Below are 26,647 nucleotides of genomic sequence, written 5' to 3'. Positions count from 1 at the left end.
TTCTTTGTAGATCTTGGATACCAGTCCTTTATCTGTAGTGTCATTTGCAAATATATTCTCCCATTCCGTGGGCTGCCTCTTAGTTTTACTGACTGTTTCCTTGGCTGTGCAGAAACTTTTAATCTTGATGAAGTCCCATAAATTCATTTTGTTTCTCTTTGCCTTTGGGGATGTGTCATGAAAAAGGTTGCTTTGGCCGATGTCGTAGAGGTTGCTGCCTATGTTCTCCTCTAGAATTTTGATGGATTCCTATCTCACATCAAGGTCTTTCATCCATTTGGAATTTATTTTTGTGTATGGTGTGAGATAGTGGTCAAGTTTCATTCTTTGGCATGTAGCTGTCCAATTTTCCCAGCACCATTTATTGAAGAGACTGTCTTTTTTCCACCGGATTTTTTTTCCTGCTTTATCAAATATTAGTTGCCCAAAGAGCCGAGGGTCCATTTCTGGGCTCTCTATTCTGTTCCATTGGTCTATGTGTCTGTTTTTGTGCCAGTACCATGCTGTCTTTGTGATCACAGCTTTGTACTACACCTCGAACCTGCATTGTGATGCCCCCAGCTTTGTTTTTCCTTTTCAACAGTTCCTTGAGATTCGGGCCTTTTCTGTTTCCATACAAATTTAAGGACTATTTGTTCCAGTTCTTTGAAAAATGTCCTCGGTATTTTGATCGGGATAGCACTGAAAGTGTAGATTGCTCTGGGTAGCATGGACATTTTAACTATGTTAATTCTTCCGATCCATGAGCATGGAATATCTTTCCATCTTTTTATGTCTTCCTCAATGTCTTTCAAGAGTGATTTATAGTTTCTAGAATATAGGTCCTTTACATCTCTGGTTAAGTTAATTCCAAGGTAACGTATGGTTTTTTAGGAATCCATCAAAATTCTAGAGGAGAACATAGGCAGCAACCTCTACGACATCGGCCAAAGCAACCTTTTTCATGACACATCCCCAAAGGCAAAGAGAAACAAAATGAATTTATGGGACTTCATCAAGATTAAAAGTTTCTGCACAGCCAAGGAAACAGTCAGTAAAACTAAGAGGCAGCCCACGGAATGGGAGAATATATTTGCAAATGACACTACAGATAAAGGACTGGTATCCAAGATCTACAAAGAACTTCTCAAACTCAATACACGAGAAACAAATAAACAAATCAAAAAATGGGCAGAAGATATGAACAGACACTTTTCCAATGAAGACATACAAATGGCTAACAGACACATGAAAAAATGTTCAAAATCATTAGCCATCAAGGAAATTCAAATCAAAACCACACTGAGATACCACCTTACGCCAGTTAGAATGGCAAAAATAGACAAGGCAAGAAACAACAATTGTTGGAGAGGATGTGGAGAAAGGGGATCCCTCCTACATTGTTGGTGGGAATGCAAGTTGGTACAACCACTGTGGAAAACAGTGTGGAGGTCCCTTAAAAAGTTAAAAATTGAGCTATTGCACTACTGGGTGTTTACCCCAAAGATACAGACGTAGTGAAGAGAAGGGCCATATGCACCCCAATGTTCATAGCAGCAATGTCCACAATAGCTAAATCGTGGAAGGAGCCGAGATGCCCTGCAACAGATGACTGGATTAAGAAGTTGTGGTCCATATATACAATGGAATATTACTCAGCTATCAGAAAGAACGAGTTCTCAACATTTGCTACAACATGGACGGGACTGGAGGAGATAATGCTAAGTGAAATAAGTCAAGCAGAGAAAGACAACTATCATATGATTTCTCTCATCTATGGAACATAAAAACTAGGAAGATCGGTAGGAGAAGAAAGGGATAAAGGGGAGGGGTAATCAGAAGGGGGAATGAAACATGAGAGACTATGGGCTATGAGAAACAAACTGAGGGCCTCAGAGGGGAGGGTGGTGGGGAAATGGGATAGACCGGTGATGGGTAGTAAGGAGGGCACGTATTGCATGGTGCACTGGGTGTTATACACAACTAATGAATCATCGAGCCTTACATCGGAAACCGGGAATGTACTTTATGGTGACTAACATAATATAATAAAAAATCATTTAAAAAAAAAAACAATTACTATTACCATGTAAAAAAAAATAAAATAAAAAAAGTTTTTATTTATTTACTTGACAGAAACAGAAAGCACACAAAAAGGGGGAGAGGCAGAGGGAGAGGGAGAAGCAGACTCCCCGCTGAGCAGCCAGTCCCACACCGGGCTCCATTCCAGGACCCTGAGATCACGACCTGAGCCGAAGGCAGACACTTAACCGACCAAGCCACCCAGGCACCCCTGGCTCATAGATTTAAATGTGTTATTTACTTTATCAGAAGTTGTCAACTTGTTTTTAAGGTGGCTGTACCAATTTTTACTTCAATTCTCAGTATATGAGAGTTCCCTTTTCCCCGCATCCTTGTTATAACATAATATGATCATTGAAACAACACATTTTTGTCAATCTGATAATGAGAAAATGGTATCTTGTCTTAATAAACAATGTATGAGCAAAACAAGATCAAGGTGTTGGGGTGCACATTTTCTCACTTGTCATGTGGGTTGAATTTTGTATCTTGCTTACATTGCTTCAGTAATCATAATCCCAAGCATCATAATAAGAGTAATGAAGGATTGATTGCTTGCTGTATGCCCAAGCTTCACTTTGCACTTCGCATACATTCATTAATTTAATCCTCACAGCGAACTCTGATATAAAGAGACTTACCGGCTCCATTTCACAGCTGAGGAAGGTAAGAGAGAGACTAAATAAGTTGCAGAGGGTCACACAACTGTGTTAAGTAGCAAAAAATCAGGACGCGAACCCAGGGACTCAGTTCAGAGCTTGGGTATCCTGGCCTCAGAGCCCTTTTACCTTTGCTTTTCTGAATTTCATTCTTTGTTAAGCCTGCGTATAGGGCTCAAGAAAGGCTGCCATTTTTCCATTCAACTAACTCTGAACATGTTCTAAACTTTGCTTTTATAGGTCTCCTTTTTCTGTTCAAGGAATGTTTACCATGTTCCGTTCAGTGAGGCGGTCAGGTTCCTCAGCACTGTGGTCATTTGGCAGGTCATTTCTCCAGTATTTTAAGGAGTTACAGCCTCTCTTCCAGAGAGTACACTGTATTGGAAAACACTTCACTAGCTGCCAGACCCCGTGTAGGTGTACGGGGCTATTATCCAAACATTGTTCAACCTTAACTGCACCTCTTCCCTTTTTAAAATGGGGCATAATAAGAGTATCCATGGCATAAGGATGAGGTGAGAATTAAATGAAAGTATGTGGAATTCACATAGACAATAATGCTGATAAGCTCTTGAGTGTTTGCTGCTATTATTTTTATTATTTAAGAAATTATAAGAACCACTTTCCAATTCACACTAACTACAAAGAACCCTAGGAGACATTTTCTTTCATTCTTTCTTTTATTTTTTTTTTCCTTTATAAGAGAAGGGTTAAGTAGTCCTATGTATGTGTTCTGAATTCTTGAATATTTACTACAAATGGCCAAATATACTGACTTCTTTACCTTGCCATGTTGTCTTAGAAACTGCTTTAAGAAACAAGTTAGGATTTTGGTTCTTGTCTTTCACAGAATTACCAGAGTGAAAGAAAATGATGACTAGGATTTTAACTAGTTTAAACTATTCACACATGGGGCGCCTGGGTGGCACAGCGGTTAAGCATCTGCCTTCGGCTCAGGGCGTGATCCTGGCGTTATGGGATCGAGCCCCACATCAGGCTCCTCCGCTATGAGCCTGCTTCTCCCTTTCCCACTTCCCCTGCTTGTGTTCCCTCTCTCGCTGGCTGTCTCTATCTCTGTCAAATAAATAAATAAAATCTTTAAAAATAAATAAATAAATAAACTATTCACACAAATATTATTAAGATTCAGGAGCATGGTGACATCCTTTCAAACTAAATACATAGAGATTCTAGGATTATAGATTTCTAATAAGGAAAAAAAACACTGACCTCAGGTGCCTCCATCTGACCAGGGGCTGTTGTCTCCCCACTATCCCTGGTGATCTTTTATCCCCAGCCTTTTCTTACCAGACCTCCCTCAATACCCAAGAGTCCTTACTTCAATCTTTCCTCTCCTCTGGGAGCTCCTCAAAGCTCCTCAAATTGAGGGCGTATGTTTAGACCATGCTTTCTTCTCTGATTTAATGTCCCAGACTGACTTAGCACAGAGCAGATTACAGTCTCATTATCCCAGAGCTCTCTGCTAGGTTTCTTTGCTTTTTTTCTGCTCAGCCAGACACCTCACTGCAAAAGACCTTATTCTTATGTCCCAGTCTTTTCATAAGACAGGAACTTAATGCATTCAGAGCTCTTACAGCTATATGCAGTGATTAAATCTGAGTGTCTGTATTACATGGCTGGAGGAAGTGCATTCAAGGCAGAGGAAGTAGCAAGCACCAACGCCCCAAAGCAGGAGAGCATGCCTGATGAGCTTCAGGAATATCGAGAAGATGCTGTGGTAGCTGGAGTGAAGAGCGGAGGGCAGAGAGCTGTGGAAGATGAATTTAGGGAGGTGGTGGTAGGATCAAATCATGTAGGATACTGTCAGCCACTGCTTTCTACATCCTGACTGTTAGTTACTGGGTCTGCCTTGGCAAAGAAGACTTCCACAGAGACAAGCTTCTGACATAGCATGTGCAGGAATGTTCTTTTCCTTGATTGCCAAGCTTAGAAGTTACCATCTGTTCAGGAGTAGTTGAATTTCTTGATTACTTAATGTCTGCAGTATTAGAGCTCCTGGAAAATGGTACTTTTATATCAGTCCATGTCCCAGCCTGGAGTGTGAGTCCAGTATTTACTTGTAACAAATCAGCTTCAGAAATACATTAGTGTTTATCAGACCCTATAAAACACAAAATTGGGAAACTAAAATGATTTTGTTTTACTACTGGCAAACCCTTAATAAATTGACAAAATTGGCAAAAATGAACTTTTATCACATTTTATTACATCGTTTTTAAAATTTTAGTTACAATTTTTGACCGTGTGAACCATTTTCATCATGCAGATCAGTGGCTAAGAACATTCACATTGCTGTGTACCCATCACTGCCATCTATCTTCAGAACACTTACATCATCCTACAAAACTGAGAATCTGTACCCACTAAATATTAAATAATAATTCCCAGTTTCTGCCTCCCCCAAACTTGGTGGCAACCACCATTCTACTTTCTTTTTTCCCTAGTTTTATCGAGAAATAATTGAACATACATCACTGTGTAAGTTTAACGCATATGGCATGTTCGCTTGATTTTATATGTAGTGTAAAAAGATTATCACAAGTTTCAGGTCTTACATTTAAGTCCTTAATCCAAGTTAATTTTTGTGAGTGGTGTAAAATATGGGTCACCTTCATTCTTTTACATGTAAATATTCAATTATCCCAGCACCATTTATTGAAGAGACTATCCTCCCTTGTCAAATATTAGTTGACCTTACATTCTTGGGTTTATTTCTGGGCACTTGATTCTATTCCATTGGTCTACGTGTCTGTTTTTATGCTGTTACTATACTCTTTTGATGACTGTAACTTTATAGTATAGTTTGAAATCAGGAAGTGTGATGCCTCCTGCTTTGTTCTTTTTTTCTCAGGATTTCTTTGACTATTCAGAGTCTTTTGTGATTCTCTATAAATTTTAGCAGTATTTTTTCTATTTCTTTAAAAATGCCATTGGAATCTTGATAAGAATTGGATTGAATCTCTAGACGGCTTTTGAGATTATTTCACGTTTTAACAATATTCTTCCAACCCATGAACATAGGATACCTTTCTATTTATTTCTTCTTTGATTTATTTTATCAATATCTTGTTTTCATAGTAGAGATATTTCACTTCTTTAAATGTATTACTATTTTTTATGCTATTGTAAATGAGATCAATTTTTTCCAGAAACTTTGTTGTTAGTGTATAGAAATGCTACTTATTTTTGTGTGTTAATTTTGTACCCCACAACGTTACTGAATTCATTGATTAGATCTGACAGTTTTTTTATTGGGTTTTTAGGATTTTTTATGTATAAAATTATGTCATCTACAAATAGAGATGGTTTTACTTCTTCCTTTCCAATCCTGATACTTTTTATTTATTTTTCTTGCCTGATTGCTCTAGCTAGGCTTTCCAGTACTGTGTTGAATAGATGTGGTGAAAGTGGGCACCTTTGTCTTTTTCTTGATCTTAAAGGAAAAGCTTTCTTCCTTTCACTATTGAGTATTATGTTAGCTGTAGCCTTGCTATATGTGTCCTTTATTATGTTGAGATATGTTCCTTCTATGCCTAATTTGTTAAGAGTTTTTATCATGAACAGATGTCTGTTTTTGTCAAATGCTTTTTTTCTCTATTGAAGTGTTCATCTGATTCTTTTATTTCATTCTATTAATGTGACTTATCACATTGGTTGATTTGCCTAGGTTGTACCATCCCTGCATCCCAGGGATACATCCTGCTTTAGCTTGGTGAGTGGTCCTTTTAATGTGCGACAGAATTCAGTTTGCTAGTATTTTATTGAGAATTTTTGCATATATATTCACCAGCAATATCATGTACTGTAGTTTTCTTTTCTAGTAGTGACCTTTTCTGATTTTGGTATCAGGATAATGCTGGTCTTGTACAATGAGTTTGGGAGCAATCCTTCCTCTTTGATTTTTGGAAGCATTTTAGAAAGATTGGTGTTTATTCTTCTTAAGTGATTAGAAAATTTACCAGTGAAGCCATCTGGTCCTGGACTTTTCTTTGTTGGGGGGCTATTGGTTACTGATTCAGTCTCCTTACTAGTTATTGGTCTATTCAAATTTTCTATTTCTTCCTGATTCAATCTTAGTAAGTTTTATGTTTCTAAGAATTTTTCCATTTCTTCTAGGTTGTGCAGTTTGTTGGGGTATAGTTGGTCATAATAGCCTCTTAGGATCCTTTGAATTTCTCTGTTAACAGTTGTAATGTCTTATTTTTCATTTATAGTTTTGTCAATTTGGGTCCTTTTTTCTTGGTTAGTGTAGCTAAGGGTCTGTCAGTTTTGTTTATCTTTTCAAAGAACCAACTCTTGGTTTGGTTAATCTTTTCTATTATTTGTCCTCTATTTCATTTGTTTCTGCTGTCATCTTTACTCTCACATTCCTTCTGCTGAATTTAGTCAATTTATTCTTTTTCTAGTTCATTAAGGCATAGAGTTAGGTTGCTCATTTTGGATCTTTCTAGTCTTTAAATGTTGGCATATATTGCTATAAATTTCCCTCTCAGAATTGCTTTTGTTTCATCCCATAAGTTCTAGTATGTTGTTTTTCCATTTTCATTTGTCTCATGAAACTTTTTACCATTCTCCTTTCTGTCTCTATGAATTTGACTATTCTAGATAAATCAAATAAATGAATTGGATAGTATTTGTCCTTTATTTCACCTAGCTGACTTATTTCACTTAACATAATGCTTTCAAGGTTCATCTGTATTATAGCATGTATCAGAATTTTTTCCCTTTCTAAGGCTAAATAATATTCCATGGTATGTATATACCATTTTGTTTATCCATTCATCTTTAGATTGCTTCTACCTTTTGGTTTTTGTGAATGACCTTTCTATGAACATGACTGTAAAAATATTTCTTCAAGACACCTTTCTTTAATTTTGAGAGGGTATATACCCAGAAATGGAATTACTGGATCGTAGGGTAGTTTTATTTTTAATTTTTTTTAGTAACATCCATACTGTTTTCTATAGTGGGTACAACATTTCACATTTTACCAACAGTGCACAAGTTTCCAATTGCTCCAGTTTCTCCTTGCCAGCACTTCTTTTCTTTTTTTTCTTTGCTCTTCTTTCTTTTTTTTAAAGATTTTTATTTATTTATTTGTCAGAGAGAGATAGAGAGAGACAGAGCAGGAGAGCATGAGCAGGAGAGAGGGGGAGGGGGAGAGGGAAAAGCAGGCTCCCTGCTGAGCAAGGAGCACATGCAGGACTGGATTCCCAGACCCTGGGATCATGCCCTGAGCCAAGGCAGACATTTAACCAACTGAGCCACCCAGGTGTCTGTTTTTTGGGTTTTTTTTTGGTTTTGGTTTGGTTTTTTGGGTTTTTTTGGGGGGGGTGGTTTTTGTTTGTTTCTTTGTTTTTGATAGTAGCATCCCAGTGGGTACAAAGTGGTATCACACTGTGGTTTTGATTTGCATTTCCCTAATGATTAGTGATATTGAACATCTCTTCATGTGCTTATGGACCATTTGTATATCTTCTTTGGAGAAACTGTCTGTTTAGTTCCTTTGCCTATGTTTAAATCAGATTGTTTATTTTTTTTATTGTTGAGTTTTTGGTGTTCTCTTTATATTCTGGATATCAATCCCTTATCCACAACGTGATTTGCAAATATTTTCTCCTGTTCTATGAGTTGCCTTTTTACTTTATTGATAATATTTTTTGATTAACAAAAGTTTTTAATTTTGTTAAGTCTAATTTGTCTGTCTTTTGTTGCTTATGCCTTTGGTGTCCTATCCAAAAATCAATGCAAAACCCAGCATTGTGAGGCTTCTCCCCCATAAGCTTTCTTACAAGAGTTTACCTTTTTTTTTTTTTTTTTTTTTAAATCTTTATAGGGTTGAACTTTGGAGAGAACCAAGCAAATCCTTGGGCATCAGCATTGTTGGTGGAAGAGGCATGGGGAGTCGTCTAAGCAACGGTGAAGTGATGAGGGGCATTTTCATCAAACATGTTCTTGAAGATAGTCCAGCTGGCAAAAATGGAACCTTGAAACCTGGAGATAGAATAGTAGAGGTACCCTCTAGTGAGCTTTCTGTGCCAAAGTTCTTCACCTATTCTGTCCTCTTTACTAAGGGAATCATCTTTACACCGGTCACTTGACCCAACGTGAAAGTAAAATGTGTTTGTGGTTAAAGCATTTCTTTCTTACATGTTCCATTTCATCCACAATTTTTCTCTTTCGTGCATGGTGACAGATTATATATCTTGATTCAGAGACTGATGTTTGGAGATATAACCATTTTAAAAAACTTTGGCCCTGAGCTAAAATAATGAAATTCTGTTTGAAGGAACAAAGCAAATTTCCTGGGGAAAAAAATTGAATTGGTTGAAATTATGTATACATGCACAAAATATGTACATAATAACTAAGTTCTCCAGTAAGATTTTATTTTAAGAAATGCTTTGTCATGATCATTTCATTGTAGACTAACTTTGTTGGGTAAGATGGTTTTCCAAGTGAATCTTTTCCGTAAATCTTTTATGCTAATTACCCTGATTATCTTTTACATAAATGCTCCCATCCCCACAATCCAGGCTCAGATTTTCCTCCTCCTTCTCAGTGCTGTACCCATTCATCACTGAGGAGTGTGTGTGTGTGTGTGTGTATGTGTGTGTATTTACACACTCATGTATGTGTAACTTTGGTATATGCAGGAGAAGTATTTGGTCAAATTGTTCCTAATCTCTTAATTCAAAGCAAAGTATAATATTTTAAATAGTCTTTTCTCCCATGGTCATTACTCATTTACTCAGCAAATACTCCTGGAGCAGCTGTTGCATTCCAGATGCTATGACAAGCTCTGGGCATTTCATAGTAAACAAGGCACCATGCCTGCCTGTCAAGCATGACAGACTTAACAAGTAATCGAGTCACTTCAGAACAGTGTGATAAATTTTTTGATCAGGGAAAGTGTAGTTTTAGTTAATAGGGTAGAGGGAGGGTACCTAACCCAGATTTGCTAAGTTGTCAGGATTTATAGAGTAGAGTAAAAGAGACAACTTCCCAGTAGAAATTTTATTTCTTTATTTCTAATTTTATTTCTTTATTACTATAAGGACCGTTACATTTACTTTATACAAGTGATTGTCTCTCATTTTCTAAATCCATATAAATTAAATCTAAATCCATACCATTAAAATACATCGACTGTGTAGAAGAAGGTTACAACTTATTAACCGCAACTTTACAATGGACATTTTTAGGATTTACTAATTTAGTCCTTTACTGGTTGATTATCTGTGAGAACTGAAGAGGGAGGAGGATTGAGACTTGGGAGGACACAAGGGCCATGTCTGTTTTGTCTTGTTTTTTCCTCCATTTATAAGGAAGAATGATGGGCTTGTTCTCTCTTCCCGCATCTTTACCTTCCATTAGGGGATATCTTAGCCCCTTTTTAAAAAACTCTTGTTTAGCTAGGATACTATCTAAAATTCCCAATTTCAGATTATCACAGGGCAGTTTATTTTATGGAAAATTCACTATTAAATACCTTTGACCTAAGGAGAAAAAGTAAGAAATATTTATACATCTTTCTAGAAAGGATTGGTCACAGTTTGCACTAAAATATTATATAAATGTATTGAGTGAGTTAAAGCATCCTTTTCAAATTGAAAAGAGAGTATTTTTTGTGTGTGTTGTAAAGTACTGTGTGCTGTTTAGCAGTGGTTTGTTGAGGGCTGTTACGTATGGGGGCTTTTCTAGTAAGTAAGAAAGCCTTAGGCGCCTGTAATCCTGGGGATTCTGAAACCTATCTCTGCCAAGTTTCTGAAAAAGTATTTAGACTAGACGAGTCGAGGCCTGCAAGGTATTCCATTCTAAGTATAGAGTTCTTTGGATTTGAGCAAAGATATTTAATGTCCTATTAAATGTTTCCACAAATGGAATATATAGTAGACCTGAATACTAACTTCTATTCTACAAAAAATGAAAGCCATTTTTAATATGCACTGAAATGCATATTATATTATCTAAGTATCAATCTGGGGGAGGTTTTCAATTAAATGTAGTAATTCTTTTAAAGGTGATAATGTTCTATGCAGTGATCTAATAATTAATTTTCTTTTCCAGAATTGTATCTACTCCGATTTTGCTATTTTGTTGTATATGCCCTATTGTGGTAATTGCAAATGATAAAATGATAGTAGTATCCTATAGTTTTCTGGCAGGATTAGCATTTGGCCTTTCAAACTATTTTCCTTCCTGTTCATATAGTGCATAAGCTAAACTGATCATCACCCAGGCAAGCCATGGTCAATAAAAAGTTACAAAATAGCATTCATTTTCAAGCTATTTATTGAAGAATTACTAACAAGCACAATTTCTTGGCTTTCAGCTCCTGTCATGTCTACTACAAAGATTCTCCTGCAAAACTAATCTTGCCATAACCTGATTTTTCTGAACATCAGAATTTTGTTTTTCACTTCAAGCTTCCCTGTTCAGAGAGAAACACACAAAACATCATCCACCCATTTCCCAAACTAGTCTATAATGGATTGGGAGATAATGTTGTACAGTGACTTTCATGATGAAGACCGCGCTGCGAGGCCGTTCCCTTATAGTATTTCTTTAATGATTTTGATTTATTAAAGGAACAACTGATAGTGTAAGGAAAGCAGAAGCAGAGCCTTCACTTCAAGTGATGACTATTTCAGTTGATTATGGGGACAGAAATCAGTGTCCAAAGTAAAGGACCACAAGTGTGCTGGACAAATGCAAAGTTCTGGAGTTTCACGAGTAGTCTCAAGTATTCTTGATTCTGAAGCAGATTTTACAGGAGCCTCCCTCAGGATCCTCAGAACTCCAGATCCACAAATTGTTCTGTTGTTCTATAGCTTCTTGAAATGTTAAGCTGAGGCCTTCCATTGCAGGTGGATGGAATGGACCTCAGAGATGCAAGCCATGAGCAAGCTGTGGAAGCCATTCGGAAAGCAGGCAACCCCGTAGTCTTTATGGTACAGAGCATTATAAACAGACCAAGGGTAAGCGAACACAAAGGGCAAGGTAGGCAAATCCAAGCAATGTTCAACTTGGAATCTAACGTATCAAGGGCCAAGTTGTCTCTAGGAGCAGATGTCCAGTCTTGAAATCTCAGGAGACTTGTTAAAATTTTATATTGTTTTTTTTTTTTAATTGAGTTGTCCTGGAAATCCCTTCTACCATATTTAATAAACACTTCAAGTCTATTGAAAACACACAGAAGTAGGATCCATTGGTGGCCATGTATCCAGATGGATAATTATTAGTATTCACTGTAGTCACAAAATATATAAATTGTTAAGAGGAATGTGATATAATGACTTAGCTTACTAGTGTGTGACCTCTGAGTCCCTGAGAAGCCAGAGAGATTACATTTTCTTTATGCATATATCTTCTAAACAGAATTTCCAGAGTATGCAATCCCATGATCACCTGTGAATCATCTTGAATGTATTTGTCTGTCCCACTGAACATTCTACATAGTGGAAATTTAAGCAGTATGTTTATATACGAGCGATTTCATAGCTGCTGCTTCCCAGCCACGATCACTATAAAGCTCTTCATCACTGGATAGCCCCCGGTGGACAGAAACCTACTAACCCATTTTACCATCAGTCATGACAGATAAAATGGCTTTAAAAATATTTTAGAAAATACAATGAATGCATTTAATGAATGTTGTTGATGGAGAAGATACTGAGTCTTTGTGTATTTGATATGCCCTCATGATTCCGAAGATGAAAATTATGCCAAGAGTTTAAAACTATTTTTTTTTTTTACTATTCCTTCTTTATGTCTCAGTGAAAAAGGTTTTTTGCATGTGCAGCAGTTCCTAAGCATATTTGAGCCACATACCCCTTGGAAAGTTTTTCAGAAACATACACGTTCACAGAAAAGTTTGCATAGCATTTCAGGAGCTTCCTAGATGTCCTGAAACTCATAGAGATTCTACTCCTGGATTTTAGTGACAACAAAACAAAACAACCCCTGTCATACTGATTCTCTTTGAAATACCTGCTCATTAGCTTTGAGGTTCGGTTGTCTTTAAAAGGAAAATGTCAACATATGTGAGGGAAATTAGATGGATCTATCTAAAACTTTAAAATATATAATTATTTTATAATTTATCATTTTAAAATTAAGACTATAAGAACTCAGTGCTCAAATGATGGAAAGAGAGTAGGGACCAGCTCTGTAGATGAGATCAGTAAAAGGAACTTGTCAGTATTCTGTGCAATGGAATTCAGAGTGACCAAATTTATCCTGTTGGTCCTTCCTTTTGTTGTCAAGACAGGTGTAGCTCTGGTCTGGGTTTACTGTAAGAAATGAATTTAGTAGTTCTTAATGTAAGCAGTTATCTTCACATCTGCGGTTTTTAATCATTCAGTTGTTTATTGTTAGGTAATAATTATCCATTCAGATGAGAAAATCTGCCAAATGGTCGGGCTGCATCATGCTGCATTCTCTTCAAATGGTATTCAGCTTGTTTAAATAACTACAAATCTTTCCACATTTGTTTCCGTTTGTTGTGTCAAACATAGATACAGCACGATGGTATTGGTGAATGGCTGTTTAAGGTTAAGTTAAAACTATTTTTTTGTGTGTGTGTGGGTGGGTTTTATTGCTTTTGTTTTATTTTTAATTTCCAACTTTTATATCATGTAGGACAATACTGTAAACTGCTGAATAGGATTCTTCATAGTACTTTTAAAAACTTCAAACATTTCTTTCAATGCCAGTCACATTTTCTAATGAGCTGGGAAGATATTTTTCTCATACACCTGGAAAATATTCCTGTTTTACTATCTGAGATATAATGATGCTTGATTTTATAGCAATTATTCCAGGAGAAATCTTGCCTAGAGTGACATGTTTAGTTAAGTTACATGTGACAGGATTCAGGGCACACTGCCCCAAAATAGGGCACCCTGGCATACTGAATATTTTAAGCTGAAGGAATTTAGGAAAAGACAAGTGCTGGAAGGACTCTGACCTCCCCCTTCTCCTGTGATGCAGGTCATAAAAACCCTCATGTGAGAGGTGCCTCTCCGTACCGGAAGGAAAGGAACATCCTTACCTCCAGAGATGCAGGGTACTGGGAAGGGTCCGAATGAAAACACCTTGCTAAGTTTGCCCCCATTTCCCCACCTTAGCTCATACTCTTTTGTCCTATCAAATTTCCCTGATTTTCCACTCTTCAGCAAACCTAGTGTCAAGAAATTCCAGGTCTGCACTATCTTTTTTTTTTTTTTAAGATTTTATTTATTTATTTGACAGAGATAGAGACAGCCAGCATGAGAGGGAACACAAGCAGGGGGAGTGGGAGAGGAAGAAGCAGGCTCATAGTGGAGGAGCCTGATGTGGGGCTCGATCCCATAACGCCGGGATCATGCCCCGAGCGAAGGCAGATGCTTAACCGCTGTGCCACCCAGGCGCCCCCAGGTCTGCACTATCTTATAAAGGCTCTGTGTCCATAAAAGTTAACATTAAATCAATACATATATATACTTTTCTCTTGTTGATCTGTTTTTTATTACAGGGATCCAGCTGAGAACTTAAGATGAATAGAGGAAAGATATTTTTCCTCCTCTGCATATGCATTCAGCTTTGGGAAATCAGAATTACTTTCGCATTTAAAATGAAATATCCTTGATTTTCAGTGATTTACTTCTTGCGAAATAATCATGTCTCCAGTAATCTAAAGAGAAAAACCCCACAAATACATAAGAGTTTCTTAATGGAAAATATTTCATTTGTAGATGCAATAAAACTTCAAAAAAATCCCATACATAGGCTGAAAATACAGTCTCTTTGGCACATAAACTATTCAAGAATCAGAACTTTGCAGAACTGAGAATAATAATAATAGTAATATTTAATAATAAATTCCATATTTACTGATTTATTACTGACCATTCCATCAGTTGGACTGTATCATCTTCCCAAAGGATAGGCCCTGTTAATATGGGCCAGATAATGTTTTTGTCTTCCCTGTGCTTCCTCTTAGTTAATAACATTTCCATTCCTATCAGCCCCTTAGAACTATAAACAGGAGTTTCATCATTGATTTTTTAATAAGAAATATGGCCTGTTTCTATAAATCTTTTCATAGTAATAGATCTACCACTTCATTTGCTGTGCTCATGCTGTACTTTAATACTCTGCTGTCAGGGCCAAATTCTAATCCTATAAGAGCTGGAAATTGAAACAGATAAAAAAAGCAAAACAAAAAACTAGAGCTCTCTCTAAATACTCCATTTCTTGCCATTATGGTTCTATTTTTTTTTTATTGTTCTACAGAATTATAAAGGAAATGTAAAGCCTAAAAATTGTATGTATGAGGATTGGATATAATTTCCAACTTCCATAGCATTGAGTTAGTTTGCCTAGAATATGTTTTTAATCTCTGCCTAGTCATTTTTTCCACCTTAATAAATGGTCGTGTTCCTTGGCATTCGTGATCTTTTCTTTTGTAAAGCAGGAGTTGACATTTAAACTGAAAAGCAGAGAGAAAGTTGAGATGAGCAGAAATGTCATTGTGCCCATTTCTTTTTCCCGTCTTCCCTCTGTAGGAAAAACATTGCAAGAAGAGCAGATTGAAAGGGTAATGTGGCATAAGCTTTAGTGCAGGCGTACTGAGGATAGAGTCTTTCCAGAGTGTTCTCCCAGACAGGGTGGTGTCACATGACAACCTCTCCCTACTCTTGATGCTTGCCAGTAGGACTTTTTTATAGACAGAAGTAACACAAACATTTAATTGGAGCCAAAATGAATTTTAAATGTCTGCAATTTCCCCTGAAAGATATAGTCAATAAAAGAAAAAAGATAGCGGGTATGAAAAGAAGGAGAAGAATTTATTGTGCTGAGGAAATTACTTTCCTTTTTTTCTTTTTTTTTTTAAACTATGAAAATGCTAAATTCTTTCTGGCAGTCATCCTGCCTTTAATATGTATATTCAACTCCAATAGTCCTAGCTCAGGGCATATCTCAAGCAAGCCACAAAATCTATGAGAATCACTCTAAGGCAGGACTTCAAATATATTCAAAGCCTCATAAATTCCCAATATGGGTACTTTTATAGGAAATATTTTTTTAAAAAATCAATGTTTCTACCTCCACAAAAAGTGGACAGAAATAGAGAACACCACTGAACAGTGGTTCATTTCTTTAAAATTGTTTTGATTTTTTTTTTTAATGAGAAATTATTGATCTGAAGCCACCTTAATCTCTAGTCTAAGTATGAAAATATTCCTTCCTGGGAAACAAGATAAAAGAATCATGAAGGTTACCAGTGAACTAGCAGACGAATGTTTAATTTGCATTCTGGAACAGATAGACCATCTTTCTATTTTACAAAACATAATTTGCTTTGAAATGTAAACAAAAAAAATTTATGGTTTTAATTTTGATACCTGTTTACTGATATCCATGGAACATAGATGAATATATAAAGTGGGCAAAATTTATTTGCATCTCTCTGTGATAGTGAAAAGAAAAGAAATTTGGTATCAATTTCAGGAACTCATTTCCTTTATGGCCAGATTGAGATTCAGGTGTAGATGCAGGGCTCTAGAGGTAAACCTTTAGTTCTCGACTGTTTAATATGACGTTGTTATTAATCTCTAGATCTGACAGGATCTAGTTTCACACTGTTATTTCAATCAGTGCATTGCTCTTAAAACTGAGTTGTGTTAAATACATTTCTTTTGCGCTCAGCGCCTCTTATGTTTCCTTTTAGAAATCCCCTTTGCCTTCCTTGCCGCACAACCTTTACCCTAAGTACAACTTCAGCAGCACTAACCCATTTGCTGATTCTCTACAGTTCAACGCTGACAAGGTTGGATAATGCCATTGTCTTGCCATTGCCTTTTGCAAATGTTTCGTTCTTTGTTACTATGCCTTTGTCCTAGTTCACTGTTTACTAAATTTGGGCAGGGAAGAAAAAACAAAACAAAACTGTGTGTTTGGAGTGGGCATGCAAATTCTTTCTTAAGCACATTTTTTTGCCAGACCATATTCATATTTATAGCTGAAATTAGATGTCTCTCCTGAACAGTAAGGGAGAATCGTGAGTCCAATTGCTTTTCCTCTCTTTCGTTGTGAGTTAAATTTTCTGATTTGCAAATTTTTGTTAATTGCCAAATGTATGAACTACTTTCACACAAAATTTATTTAAAGCCTTGTATTGGTCTAAGTCCTTCTCAGACTTATACAAGGTGGTTCTAAAGTCCTTCTGTGCGTTAATCACTCCACAAATAATTGCGTATATGCAGGAGTGTGTTGAATGTTCATAAAGTGTGTCCATGAAAATGCCTGAATCAGGAAACATGGAGCTGTTTCAATGCTTGTAAACCTAGACGTGGATATTCTCATATTCTGATGAAATTTCAAACCCAAAATTGAAACAAAAACTTACAAGAACTTATATATTATAATTTGATCATGATAAGGAAGAAAGCTTTCAACAATTTCAGGAAGCATTTTATGAATATTCATTGGATTTTCATGTTGTTGTAATATGGATAACCAAAGATGCTGTGTCTGAAGGAGTATGTTTTCTGTTACTGTAGGAATTACAGAATTCAAGTAGAGTTACCTTCCGTTGTTCCCCAACTAACCCTTTTGCTCCCACACCATTTAAGGTTTGTCTCAGTGTGAAATTTTTGTGAATAAGTAGGTGTGTTACGGTGTGCTATGTGTGTATGTTATACTTGTGTGCATACATGGCATGGAGTGATTTCAAGCGCATTTGACATTGTTTTGCCAATGAAGGCTAAACGATCTTTGTTAAAGAGTTATATTTTCACTAATAATTTTTTTATGTGACAAAATTTTTTGTATTTTCAATTAGCCAACATATAGTATATATCATTAGTTTTTGATTAAGAAGTGTCAACAATAAGCTAATTACATGATCTCATTGAGAATGAAAGTTTATACCTAATTGCCCCTTTTTGTAAATACAGGCTCGTGTTTGTTTTATGATTAATCAGTAATGTTAGGACGCCATTTTAGCTTACTCACAATGTGAAAACGTTGTGCGTAAGTAAGATCCTGAACAATTTTTTAGACTGGCAGATTTTGTTTTTTTTAAAGGTAAATGGCAGCTCAGGAAAGTTGTGAAGAAGATCTATTACATTCGCATCCATAAATTTATTAAAATTATGGGAAGTTTAAATCAGATTGTGTTCCCCTTTTTAAAAATCAAATGGGCTTAATTTATTCTTGCTAACATTTTCTGTTACTATAGAGAAGTATTTTTTTTTTAACCAGAAAAAATATAAATTACATATTCTCCCTGCCCCAACCTTAGTATGTTAAATGAACCTGGATTGGATCAAATGAGGTTTCTTGTTTGTTGGTCATCTCATTTGTGCATTGTCGATTTGAGAATTTTATGGCACAGCATTTGGGAAGATGACAGGGTTTTGTCTAAACTGGTACTTTTTGTTTGTGTGGCCAGTTGTGTGTAATCCAAACATTTTAAAAGAGTAGGTTCTGTAACTTGAAAATCTATTGCCTGTAAGTCTCTACCATTCAGCTCTCCTTTACTTTACTAGAGAAACAGTACTTGATGTTTATTAGGTTCATTTTGGGGCAGCCTGCCTGGAATCCTGAAGTGGTTTCTGAATCAGCAAAGAAAGATCACATTGTGTTACATAGTTTTAGTGTTAGGTATATTTTGTGGGATTCTGATTCTTGACAACAATTAATAATTCCTAAATATTTATTCATGATCATCATTTGATATGTTCTATAGGAAGTTTGTTTATTTATTTATTTATTTATTCATTCATTCATTCATTTATAAATTTTTGGAAAGATTTTGTTTATTTATTTGAGAGAGCAGAGGGAGAGGAAGAAGCAGGCTCCCCGCTCAGCAGGGAGCCCGATGCGGGGCTGGGTCCACAGGATCATGACCCAAGCTGAAGGCAGACACCCAGGCGCCCCTGGAAGTTTTTGAAATTGCAGTCTTTTTCCACATACACACATATAAAACAAAATGAGGTATATGAGAGGGATTTTTATATGGATAAAAGGTAAAATAAGGATAGGAAAAATGTAGGTTGAGGGCCTCAGGGACAGCTTCATACCAGGGTTAGAACTTACATTGAGTATCTCCAGCTGTTGAATTAGGTACTGTCTTACTATGGAAATTGGAGGAGATAGCATGGCATAATGGAAAGATCATTGGATTAAGAATTAAGGCAAAAGGAATCCAGTATCAGTGTGATCTTGAACAAAATTTTCTCATGGCCTCAAGTTTTTCATCTGCAAAGTGAATAAAACGAACTCAGTGACTTATGGGCTTTTTGAACTCTGATACTCTATTTGGTAATGTGTAATATAAGAACTTGATGCCAAGTCCTTTTTTTGAAATAGGACCCATAGCCCTCAGTGACAGCAAGTATGCCACACTTTGGGTTTGTTTGCAGTGATCCCTCATGTTGTCTCATTTACCTTGCGAGCTGCCGTGGCAAGGGAATGATGGCGTTGTCCCTTAAAACCAGCTCCTCAGATCGGAGTCTGTGTGCTCTTTGCTAACAAACTGGCTCCCGTAGTAGATGGGCCTGCATGTGTTATGCTCATTTTCATGGGTTTGTTAAGAGTCATCTGGAGAGAGGATTCAGGTAGCAATAAAGAATTCTTTATATATATATATGTATATATATATATATACATGTATATATATATATGTATATATGTATATATGTATATATATATATATATATATACAGTCTGACTAGCAACCTCTGAACTTCTTTAATTGCTTGGTTACCTTATGTGTTAATTTTGTTCTAGTTTCTTGGAAGATTTTTCTAGACCCACAAAATCTTACCCAGACCCCTGCGTATCTATGATGACTTTTGAATGAGAATTTTTTTTCCAAAAGAGGGGGTTCGTACATTTTTTTCTCTCATGTCATTTAAGCTATCAAGTTGAAGAATTCATTGGCCTAAAATACCAAGTAACAGTTTAATGAATTATGCTCTGAACATATATTTTGTTTAGTATATTTAAACTTTACCTGGATCCTGTCTACCATTATATATTTTTTCCCATTATTTATGTGTCAGATATTTGAAAGCCAGTTTTTGTCATTATGCTTTTATTTCTTTTACTCAAGTTTTTCTTCCTTGGACTGCACATACCCACTGCATTCTTCTTGTTCCCACAGGCACCCAGTCAGTCAGAATCAGAGCCAGAAAAGGCTCCATTGTGCAATGTGCCTCCGCCCCCTTCTTCAGCATTTGCTGAAATGAGCGGTGATCTTACACAGTCATCTGCAAGCAAAATCTCAGAAGATGTGGACAAAGAAGATGAGTTTGGTTACAGCTGGAGTAAGTTGTGTTTTGTGATCCACTGAGTTATAAGAGACATTAATAGCTCTGGGTCTCTCGAAGCTTAGGCCTGGATGGATAAGTATGTTTCAGCTTTTAGTTATACATACTGCAATTTTGTTTGGAAAAAAATACTGTTTGTTTTGCCTGAATACACCACACATTCCCAAGGCATGAAATCGTGTTCTTCCTTTTCTTTAAATGACCCTTCCTTCTAAAGGCCACTTTACCATTTGTGTGAGCAGTAAAGAGGGCAGGGCATTCTCTCTGAAGCTACTGCAGGATCTGCCACCCAATGATCTTGAACAAATCATTGCCCCTCTGCAGACCTCAGATTCCTCATTGTAAAATCTGATTGCTGTTGATATTTTGCCTTGAACTCTGGCATTTTCTATACTAGGGTGGTAACATGGAATAATTGTTGAGATGAAAACTTGGGGCATTTGGCACATTGTATAACTGTTTCTAAGGCTTTGCCTATGGGCTACCTTTCTTTTAAAAATGCAGTCCTTACCTGGGGTTGCTAACATTAAATTTGAAATGTCTGAGGAGTGCTAACCACAGTATCTGATGCACAGGAAGCATTCAAAGGCAGCTGTTATTAGGATCATTTGGGGTGTCTCTTTTTTTCTAATGAAATAAGCCTTTTTATAAGGAAATATTAAAAAATTTAGTGAAAAGTTACCAATGTATCAGTGCTTTAAAGGTTTCACTTCAAAAGCATAATTATTTCCTTTAAGAAAGCCGTGGTATATGCTTTTAGGAAGTGTACAGGGTGTGAAAGTTGTGCTGCTAGATTCTAGAGGGAATCAGGAAATGACAGTTCATAAAGTTAATGCAGTTAAGAATCAATATGGAATACAAGACATCAGCTGCATAGTAACATTTCTAAGAGATGATTTGTAAAGTTTGTGCTTTTCTAAGTCAATTTTCAATGAAATGAGTATACAGCTAATCTATTGAGGTGGCCAGAATGTACTCCGAGGAAAACATGAGACAGAATGTCATGTCGCAAGCCACCCCCAAAACTTGATGCCGTAAGGGAATAGTTTATTATTGTGTCATGGTGTTGTAGTTGACTGGGCCCAGCTGGGCTGGACCTTCAGGATGGCCCCCTCACAGGGCTGGAAATTAGTGTTGGCTCCTGTGGCCTAGGGCACCTGCATGTAGCCTTGTCCTCTCAGAATCAAGAATAAATTCTACCTTTTGAACATGTGGGATGGGAGAGATGAATGGTCTCATCTAATTAGGGCATGTGTCTAAAGCAGAGACAGGTACATTGATTTGTCCCGGCCTGATGGCTCTGTGCAATTACAAACTGCATTCCCTTTATTCTGGATCTATGTACCAAGCAGCTGCCCAACATGATGTGAACACATGCCAATTTTCCTATGGGAGAAAATGTTCCACTGACCAGTGAAGGTAAATCCTCCGAATGTTCTGTTCTTCTCTGCAAATGATAAAGTGGCACTACGTTTTAATCAGAGTCTTTTGAGAGTTTGTTAATGTGAATCACCCAGGGGAACTGATCAGTCAGACCCTCCACTCTGCATGCAAAGAAATTCCTCAGAGATTGGGTACTCCCGGAAACCCATCTTGACACTTAGGTGGCCAGATTATTTAGCTTTTCTTAACTGCCAAGGATTTACATTTTGGTCCAAGTAATGCCCTTTTTGAAGCTAAATAACCTTCCATAGTAAAACGTTGGCTATAAGTTAACTTCATACCTATAATGTTGTTGTTGTTGTTTGTAGAAAATATCAGAGAGCGTTATGGAACCCTAACAGGAGAGCTACATATGATTGAACTGGAGAAAGGTCGTAGTGGTTTGGGTCTAAGTCTTGCTGGGAACAAAGACCGATCCAGGATGAGTGTCTTTGTAGTGGGGATTGATCCAAATGGAGCAGCTGGGAAAGATGGTCGACTGCAGATTGCAGATGAGCTTCTAGAGGTAAGTTGCTGAATTGGTGCACTGAAATCATCAGTTTCCAGAAAATCCACCAGGGCCTCATATGGTGACTGAGAAAACTATTGCTTGCCTAATAAAATAGATGCACTGCAGCAAATTTGGCTGTAAACCAAATCTCTGCTAAGTAGAGTCCGTGTTCCCATTAACTTCCATTAAAAGGTTGTGACTGGGTAGCACCAGAAACAATTTTTGCCCCAAGACAGTAATAAAGATCACACTTCAAAAACATTTTTTTGTGTGCTGCATTTTTATAGGAATTTTTGAAAAGCCAAATGACCAATCACTCCTCAGTAATGAGATTGACCCACTGGACATTCTGGAAGTTGAATTCCTAATGGTAGAAGTGATGGGGGCGGGGTGCAGTGGGGTCAAGGTTAAGGCTAAATAACGAAAACAGTAACTCAGCCGTCCAAACAGAATAAATTTCTGGGCCACACTTTATAGTGTTTAGAATTGCATTTGCTTGTTTTGTTTGTCCTTGCCTTCTGGAGGCTAGGATTCACATGCCTTGATACTCTTCCTCTCACTCTTGTGTCTCCATTGGCTGGGAAGGCTCAGTCAGCAATGGCTAAATGACTAGATGACTGGAAGTTTCCAGTTGGTACTGTTCTGCTTCGGCACTTTCTGCTTCCCAAATTCCAAATCTGCCTGTGGTGTTCCTTCCCGTGGCCTAGAGATTAACTAAGACCGATGACCACAGGGGACTTCCCAGGATGATCTGTGCAGGTCATTAGTGCCTCCAGGAGAGCCTTTGCTTTGTACAGAACACTCTGGAAGCCCAGTGCCTGCCAGGAAGTTTACTCTCTTCTTTTCTACAGTCAGTCCAAGTGGTGCCTCTGTCATCTGTGGAAATCAGACCACCTGCACATCATTTTAATGTTGGCTTTGAACATGGGCTTGTCGTTATTTACTATCAAAGTCAGGTTCATGTTCTGGGAAGGAAAATACATATAATATTTTAAAGAAAGAAAAAAAATGACCTTTTCATTAGATAGGATGAAAAAGAATTAGCAAAATTATTTCAAGCTCAGTTAATGCTATTTGTTTCTCACAGATCAATGGTCAAATTTTATATGGAAGAAGTCATCAGAATGCTTCTTCAATTATTAAATGTGCTCCTTCTAAAGTAAAAATAATTTTTATCAGGTAAGCATTTTCTTTTTCTGGTTTACTAAATACTTTCTGTTAGTCTTTCAATTCAGAGTTCTTTTAAATAAAAATAAAACATTTCTAAATGTATGTGTGTTATAGTCCCAGATATTTGGGGTTGCAGAATTTTCTCTAATAATCCTTCTGAGTCTTCAAGTGAAAGAATGAAAATAATATGAATCATTATGCTATGATGGGTCAGTACTTTTACTTTTAGGAATAAAGATGCGGTGAGTCAGATGGCTGTATGTCCTGGCAATACAGTAGACCCTGTGCCTTCTACCTCAGAGAATTCTCGAAATAAGGAGGTATGTATCTTGTGTTTGTTTCTCTGGGAAGATTAGATTGATATTCTATGTATTAATTCAGCAAATAATTATAGGTCCCTACAGGAATGTTAAAGATAAATGACTCATGGTCTTGGCCCCCAAGGGGCCTAGTACAAGAAACACTCATGTAAATAAGCACACCACTTCCATGAAGAGTCTACATGGGGAATAATGAAGATAGAAAAAGTTGTCAAGTCTTCTTCTGTAGAGATAGTGACAATGACTCCCTAGGTGAGGTGACATGTGAAGTATGTGTTGGAAGTAGAAGACATGGGGGGGGGGGCAGAAACATTCCAAGCAGAGGGCATGGACTAAGGAATGGTATGTAAGCTCTGGCAAATACAGGGAATGAAAATCCTAGGGCATCACTGAATAGTGGGGGAGGCAGGGAATGGGGAGCTGGTGAGGAAACGGTCACTGAGAAAGAGGAGATAGGGTCAGATCATGGGAATCGTGATGGAGACTTTGTCTTTGAGGCCTTAGGGAACTCAAAGAGTAAGAACTGTATTTTTAAACACTTCTCTGGAAATAGTGCAGAGAAAAATCAGAGGCTTCAGGGAAGAGAAGTTAAGGTAGAAGGAGTAAGAAAATTAGCAGAATAGTTCAGGGGAAAGATAAAGAGGGCCTGAACTAATGCAAATAAAGAAAAAAGAAGAAGGAAGGGAGGGAGGGAGGAAAGAAGGGAGGGAAGGAGGGGAGGAAGGAAGGAGGGAGGGGGAGAGGGAGGAGAGAGAGAGAAAGAAAAAAGTAAAGAAAAGGTTAAGTCAGAAGTTTCAGAAGTTTAGGATCCAACTTACCGTTACCTTATCCCTAACTAAATGTACTCAGTGAGGAACGGCAAGTGGTTGAGAATCTATTTACCCAGCAAGTATTTATTGAGTATCTGCCTTGTACCAGGTACTGCTTTTTGGGCTGGGAATAGGCTGGTGAATGAAACAGACAAGATGTAGACAGCTTCCGGATGGCTGACATGGTGACTTGGTGGATGGCTGACTTTTACCAAAAAAGAAAAAATTAAAAAGCAGATATTTGTAAAAATAGAAAACATTCTGTTTGAGGCAGCTTTAGGGTGAAGTACCTGTTGAAAAGCCTGGTAGAGATGTACATTGGGACATTTGGTCTAGAGTTTAGAAATGAATTCCCAGGATGCCTATTTGTCATTTGTTGGCCATGGGAATTGAGGCTTTTCTGTACAGAGAATACTTAGAAGAAGAGGGCCAAGGTCAAAATTCTTTGATAACAGCAAGGAGGAAGCCTAACAAAGAGTGGACGGAGGTAACGAGGAGGGACCAGGCAGGTACTTGCATAGCAGCTAAGGAGGGCACATTTCAAGAAGGGTATATTCTACAACCTTGAATGCTGAGGAGAGGTCAAGTAAGGAGATGAATAGAGTCCATTGGACTTGGCAGCTAGCGGATTACTGGTGTTTTTTGAGAAAGCAAATGATGGATAAAAAGAAAGAGAAGGCAGCAGCTAGAGGGTAACAGAATTTAGAGTGTTTTGGTGGGAGTTTCGATGTGCCAAAGCTTCAGATATTTGTTAAGGATGAACAAAAGGAGGCATAGAGAATGAACAGATTAAAATGAGAGGAGCCGTGATGATTACAGTGCGAGAAGGTGTGGAAACAGAAACACTCTCCCCTAAAGGAGTGTATAACAGGAATGTCACTCCTTCTGATGAGCTGAGAAATCATTCATAACGGTGAACTGAGTCAAGTGTTTTTTCAAGATTATAAAAGAGAAAATTTTTATTCATACGAATGGTACCACATACGTAGCCCTTAAGAAAACGGAATATTTTAATAATTCTCAGGTAAAACATCCAATAGCTCCTGAATTCCCTTGTGACTAACATGGGGAAGAGTAGTGGATGGTCCCTCTGCTAGCGTCCTGTGTTTCAGTAAGCCTCGCCGTTGGGCAGCTGGGCTGCGATTAGATTTCATTAGAGAAGGAATCCAGGCTGTCTTGAGAACCACTTTGTGTCTCTGTGCTCTAAAAAATTTTTTGTCTGATCATACCTTATTAGTATTTTGATGAGAGTTTAGTGTTCATAAATATCATGAAATGTTAATAATTATAACACATGAAATAATTTTTATTAAAGTGGTCCTTATTAAGCAAACAAAAATACAAAAACACTCAGTTGTCTATTTGGTCTATTTACCCTCTGTCAGGCTGAGAGGAGTGATACTACTTCCGATGCAGCTGTGGACCTCTGTTCATTTAAAAATGTGCAACATCTGGAGCTTCCCAAGGTAGATCTGCTTTGAATTGGAATTTTTACACCAGTGAACTAATTCGCTTGTTCTCAGAGGTGTGGTCTTTGGACCAGCAGCATCAGCATCACCTGGGATCTTGTTAGAAATGCAGATATTTGGGCCCACCCAGACCTATTGAGTGAGAAACTCTGGGGGTGGACCCACAGTTTGCGTTTTTATAAGCCTTCTAGGTGATTCCAATGCACAAACACGTTTGAGAATTACAGTGTTAATTGATACTTTAGCAGGGACTAAGCTTTTCCTGTCTTTATGATTATCCCAAGATGGGACATCTAGCAGTCTCTTCTTTGATACGTATACCAAGGGCCTGCTATGGAGAAAATTAAAAAAAGAAATTATACTCTTTATCCTTCATAAAACTGAAAGTTCGAATAGCTAGAAGTTTCACTGATCAGCATCAGTGAAGTATTTACTTTTGAAAAGATCTGAACCTTAGTTTCGAATGACCACTTTATAAAGGTGGTTTGCTGAACAGAAATTTACAAATGCTTTCAGGTGCTGCAGGCTCAGGCTGGAATGCAGGCAGGGGCGGGTTTGGGTGAAGAAGAATATTCGCAGGGAGCAGCAAAGTGTTCAGCGAGAGGAGGAAGGCAAGCCAGGGGATGGGCATGGAGCAGGGGGATATTTACTGCAGGCAGAAAGAAGAGAAGTCATCCACAGGCCACTTTCCAGCTTAAGACAGTGCACCATGGTGCTTACGAGCCTTGGCTCCAGAATCTGGGTTCAAGCCTTGCTTTGCCAGGTACATACTTGACACATTATGTGATCTTCTTTTGCCTCAGTTTTCTCACCAGTAAATTGGAGATGATAATATTACCTTTGACCTAATCGTAAAGATTAAATGAGTCATTTGTAAGTAG

The 26,647-nt window shown here is 37.4% G+C and overlaps 1 protein-coding gene across 6 annotated transcripts in view; it reads left to right on the top strand.

Moving 5' to 3' along the window:
• The window catches only part of MPDZ (multiple PDZ domain crumbs cell polarity complex component), a 134,662-nt gene that overhangs the window by 85,808 nt on the left and 22,207 nt on the right, over positions 1 to 26,647 (top strand). For 5 of the 6 annotated variants that reach the window (XM_008689848.2, XM_040631441.1, XM_008689850.2 and 2 more), the window contains 6 exons: positions 8,578 to 8,755; positions 19,900 to 20,062; positions 21,817 to 22,013; positions 23,086 to 23,177; positions 23,398 to 23,488; positions 25,683 to 25,763. In XM_008689848.2, coding sequence (XP_008688070.1) covers positions 8,578 to 8,755; positions 19,900 to 20,062; positions 21,817 to 22,013; positions 23,086 to 23,177; positions 23,398 to 23,488; positions 25,683 to 25,763 — 802 coding nt within the window. Of the gene's footprint in view, positions 1 to 8,577; positions 8,756 to 11,611; positions 11,723 to 16,458; positions 16,558 to 19,899; positions 20,063 to 21,816; positions 22,014 to 23,085; positions 23,178 to 23,397; positions 23,489 to 25,682; positions 25,764 to 26,647 lie in introns of all 6 variants that reach the window. The other variant, XM_008689844.2, reaches the window with a different exon arrangement.

This window comes from Ursus maritimus, unplaced genomic scaffold (genome assembly GCF_017311325.1).
Source record: "Ursus maritimus isolate PB19 unplaced genomic scaffold, ASM1731132v1 scaffold_17, whole genome shotgun sequence".
Lineage (NCBI taxonomy): Eukaryota > Metazoa > Chordata > Mammalia > Carnivora > Ursidae > Ursus > Ursus maritimus.
Note: the sequence above shows the minus strand (reverse complement) of the source record. Positions and strands in the feature narration are given on the sequence as shown.